The sequence below is a fragment of the Gavialis gangeticus genome, unplaced genomic scaffold (genome assembly GCF_001723915.1).
Source record: "Gavialis gangeticus isolate Ggan-Ray unplaced genomic scaffold, GavGan_comp1, whole genome shotgun sequence".
Classification (NCBI taxonomy): domain Eukaryota; kingdom Metazoa; phylum Chordata; order Crocodylia; family Gavialidae; genus Gavialis; species Gavialis gangeticus.
In genome coordinates this window covers 25,430,109-25,434,616 of record NW_017728997.1, presented here as the reverse complement: position 1 = coordinate 25,434,616, position 4,508 = coordinate 25,430,109, and the positions used below count along the sequence as shown (strand labels likewise).

Sequence of the window (4,508 nt, the reverse complement as noted above, 5' to 3'; positions counted from 1 at the left end):
CTCTTCCAGGAAAGAGGCATTCTTCAATGGGGTAATTGTGTTCAGGACACTTAATAGGTGTTAAGAGGTGTCTCTTGCCACTCACTCCTCCGCGTCTTAGTGTAAGTTTTTAAAACATTTCAGTCTGATGTGAATGCTCAAACTAAACAAGCTAGTTGTGAATTCTTGGCAATGTGAATTGGAGTCTTTCCAGATGAACTACTTGGCTCCCAGGATAGCTAAGAAGTCCCTAGAGACCTCAAAAGGTTTCACCTACCAGCATACCCACCTCTGGGTGGTTGTCACAAATAGAAACTTCATTTCCCCTACCTTGGGAGGCTGGTGGCTGTGACGAGCTGGAATGAGCAAGGTTCTAAAGTTCTTGAGGAAACAAGGTTTCTAATATCAATATAGAGTGAGCATCCCTGGTAGGCCTTTAATGGAAACTCATTTCCTGACAGCCATTTGCTTTAGACGGTAAAAACAGCCTTCTATCTATTCAGATCAGGCAGTGTTGGATAGGCTTATTTTTTTTTTTTTTTTTTTTTTTAAAGACGCTTATTGATGTTTTTGACATGATGGCTTTAACCTTTTTTAGGTCTCTGCCCTGATTGGGAGGCCTGGGACCCGAAGAAACCAGTTGACAATGCTCGGGAAGCCATGCAGCAAGCTGATGACTGGCTGGGTGTACCACAAGTAAGAACAATAGATCTTTAAAAAAAAAGAAAAGAAAAGAAAAGGATGCATGGAAATGAGGATACCTATTGAATGGGCAGCAGCATTGGTTTTACAATTGCTGCTCATATTAAATGAAGTATGTGGCTTGAGAGAGTTTCATGGTCCAAAAGACATGGTTATTCTTAATTTTCTAGGGTGTACAGTTTATTTGCAGTTATCAATTACCTGAATTGTTTCAGAATGCCCAGTGTAGCTTTAAATGAGAGGAAAAACAAGTTCAGAAATTAGCAGGGCACCAGATAATGGAGCTTGGGGTGAAATGGATTCTTGAACCAAATTGGAACCTCAAACTAGACATTGGGCTAACTGGAAACACTGCAGCAAGGTTTTTTGCTGCACTAACTTTGAATGCAAACTACTTTTTAGTTGTGGTCAATTGTCCGGCTTGTATCTCAGTAGGAAGAGAAGCCCTCCGAATAATTCAAAGTTTTTATTTTGAGACAGCACCTGGAAATGTAAGTCTTAATAGTTGATGGGACTTGCCCATTAATTGTAAGAGTGCATGAAAAGAAATATTCCAAAAGAAACTTGGGGCAAGACGGGACAAACCTAGACCTTCCCCCCAGCACTGATTGAGAACTGCATTCTATAGTTTACAGAAATGTTCTCCCTTAAACCAAGTGCACTTTTGTGAGCAGGGTCCTTAGTGTTAATGTTTGTTCTGAATGCTGCATAAAAGTTGTTTCCTGCAACGATTGTTCTTTTGAATGAGCAATGAGAGCCAGGGTGCCATCAAACTGCATTGTCTTCCTGCTCATAGTATGTTGGGACAGAACTGCTTAAAGCTGTGCAGTGGGTACACTTCTGCAAATTTAAGCTGAAATATTAATATCTTTATGGCTGTGACCAGTCTCTGCTGTAACATAGGTGGCACGACACGTTACCATGTAGAGATACCCAAACTAGCATGTTTATAGCATAGTGCAGAGCAGACTGCCAAATGTGGTGATAGCTGGCAGCAAGATATAAAAACCGCAGAATTTTACAAGCCTCTTAAGCGTTCCAACGTTATGTTCCCAGGATCTCAACTGCAATGGTCTTGGCTTGTATTAAATGGTGTTATGTGTTTTTCAGTATCTCATTAAGGGAAACAGGTAGCAATATCAGCCTTTTTCCTAAAACTAGATAAGTAGAGGTTATCACTGCACATGCTTCCCACTCTTTGCTACTAAATTCACCAATGATATAGCATTAATTACTGTAGTTGGAAATGTTAGTCTTGTGTCTAACACTGCCAAGCTTCACTGTTGAAAGGAGGTAATCCAATATGTAACCTTTTCACGTGCATGTATATAATATTAATAAGTACTGTATGTTTCAGCAGGCGTCATGTTGATCTAACACGGGGTGGGAAAAATATGGCCCCCAGGCCAGCTCTGGCCCATGGAGGGACCCTGTCTAGCCCACACAGGGTACCTTGATCCCACCTGGCCTAGGCACTCTCCATCCTGTGGTGCGTCCTGTTTCTCCCTGGGCACGCAGCGGGGTTGGGGTGGCTCCACAGCTGGACTGCCTTTCTGGGCAGCTCTGGTGGCAGTGGCTCCTTCCAGCTGCTGCTTCCATTGGCCCCAGCCCCGCAGTACTGGCATGGACCCGTGTGCACAGCCCTGAGTCCAACCCGTTGTGTGCCTGCTCTGGACTCAGCCCAGTGGAGCAGACCAGCTCCAGACCAGCCAGAGCTAGCGCACAGCTCTGACCCCAGTCTGCTCAGTGCTTGCTCCGGATTGCCTACCCATGCTTAACAGCAATGGCAGCCAGGCAGAAACTGTTGCTCAGTGTGGAGCAAAAGTGGCTTCCCCCTCGCCACTGCCAGGTGCTTCTTGTGCAGCCACCTGGAGCCCCACCTGGGCTGCCATGCAGTTCCTCTGGGGCAGCTGTGGGCAGCCCTGCCAGTACCATGAGGCTGGGGCCAGTGGCAGTGACAGTGGCAGAGAGGAGTGGTCGGGCAGCTCGGCTGTGGGATCTGGGCAGCTGCAGCAAATGTGCCTGGCAGCGGCAAGGGAGAGGGGCTGCTTTTCCCCTTCACTCAGCCGCAGCTTCATCCTGGCTGCTGCTGCTCAACATGGGTGGGCAGTCCGGAGCAGGGACAGGCTGGGGTCAGGGCTGTCCACTGATTCCTGCTGGTCCACTCCACTGGGCCGAGTCTGCAGTGGGCCAGGGTCTGGGCTGTGCATGTGGGTCCTCGCCAGTACTATGGGTCTGGGCCCAGTGGTGGTGGCAGCCAGAAGAAGCTGCTGCTGCTGCTGCTGCCTAGAAAGGTGGGGTGGCCTGGGAGCTGTGCGCTGTTGGTGGTGGTACATGGGATCTGGGCTGTTGCATGAGGAGGGGGATGGCAGGGGTGCTGACTGGCCCCTGGCAGCTCGACAGAACTGCCTGTGTAGCCCATGGGCGAAAATAATTGCCTGCCTCTTGACCTAACAGGAGATGAATTAAGTATTGTATACTGTAACCTGTATATCTTCCAGGTCATTGCCCCTGAAGAAATTATTCACCCAGATGTGGATGAGCACTCTGTAATGACTTACTTATCACAGTTTCCCAAAGCAAAACTCAAACCGGGTGCTCCACTGAAGCCCAAGCTGAATCCAAAGAAAGCAAGAGCTTATGGGAAAGGTAACAACTAACGTTTGCAAGTAGAGGCACTGTAGGATATTTACTTGACTTCTTTGTTCTTCAAAGAATTTCTGGACTACTTGTATGTGTTAAACTTCCAAGTTTCTCTTAGTACCTAGTTTCGGAAAAAACATGGATATAGTCCAGAAGACAGTCCTAGTTCTTACTTGCAAACTTCCCCAAACCCTCTGAACCTGTTTTGCAAACTGCGTGTCTGGCACTTGAAATATTGGTTTCCACAATTCACTGCTGGGGAAAGTCGGATGACACGAGTAAAAAGCACCATATAATGATGCTTAAAATGCCAGTGCTGCTGCAAACAATCCTCCAAACAGGGTGATGGTTCTTGCTACTCTGTATAAAGCGCTCTTTAAAGCGGTAAAATAAAAGCACAGTCAAAGTGGGTATTCTTAAAATTGCAGGAAGCATACTTGGGGGCAGTTTATCTGGACATACAGCGATAAGTTGACTTTAGAATTGCTTTTTTAATTTTTATTCCAATTCTAATTATGGTAAGTGAGCAGGCAAAGATATGGGTTTACTGTGGTGTGTGTGGTTTTTTTGTTTGCTTCCCTTTTTGGCAATAAAGGCAACTGAAAGTCCTCACTTAGAGGAGAGGTGATGCTCCATAGCCTGCCATGAGAACATTAATGATGCCTAGTGAATCAGTTTCAAAGTGTTTTTGTACAAAACTAGTGAGCCTTTTATTTTAACTTAATGACCTGATCAGAGACAAAGCAATGCTGTCTGTCCCAAGGTGACTTAGTCTGGAGGACCAGGCCTGGGATTATTAGTTGGGACACTTGGGCCACACGCATCCATATGAGCATGGACTTTTAGTTCCCCAGGGACAAGCAGCGGCAGTGCACCTTGTGCACCTGGGGAATGCCTGTTCCACATGCCCTTTGCCCACATGCCCAGTATACTCCAGGGGGGGTAGGGAAAGCTGGGGCCAGGGCTGGGCTGGCCCCAGTAGCCTTACCCCGGGTACTGGGGGCCTCCTGGTGCCGCAGCAGCATCTATCCTGCTGCTTGGAGCCTGTTTGCCAACCAGAGTGTGGCTCTGGCCAGCCAGGCTCCAGTTTTGAGCAGTGCACACTGCCCCCACATGCGCCATTCCACTTTTTTTTCTTTGCGCAAGTTGTTTTGACCCCTGGATATCCAGGGGTTGGCCCCCTC

At 47.2% G+C, this 4,508-nt stretch overlaps 1 protein-coding gene across 4 annotated transcripts in view; it reads left to right on the top strand.

Annotated features, from left to right (window-relative positions):
- Positions 1–4,508, top strand: part of FLNB (filamin B) — a 137,174-nt gene that overhangs the window by 44,373 nt on the left and 88,293 nt on the right. For all 4 annotated transcript variants that reach the window (XM_019504971.1, XM_019504970.1, XM_019504969.1 and 1 more), the window contains exons 3-4: positions 578–675; positions 3,183–3,330. In XM_019504971.1, coding sequence (XP_019360516.1) covers positions 578–675; positions 3,183–3,330 — 246 coding nt within the window. The remainder of the gene's footprint in view (positions 1–577; positions 676–3,182; positions 3,331–4,508) is intronic.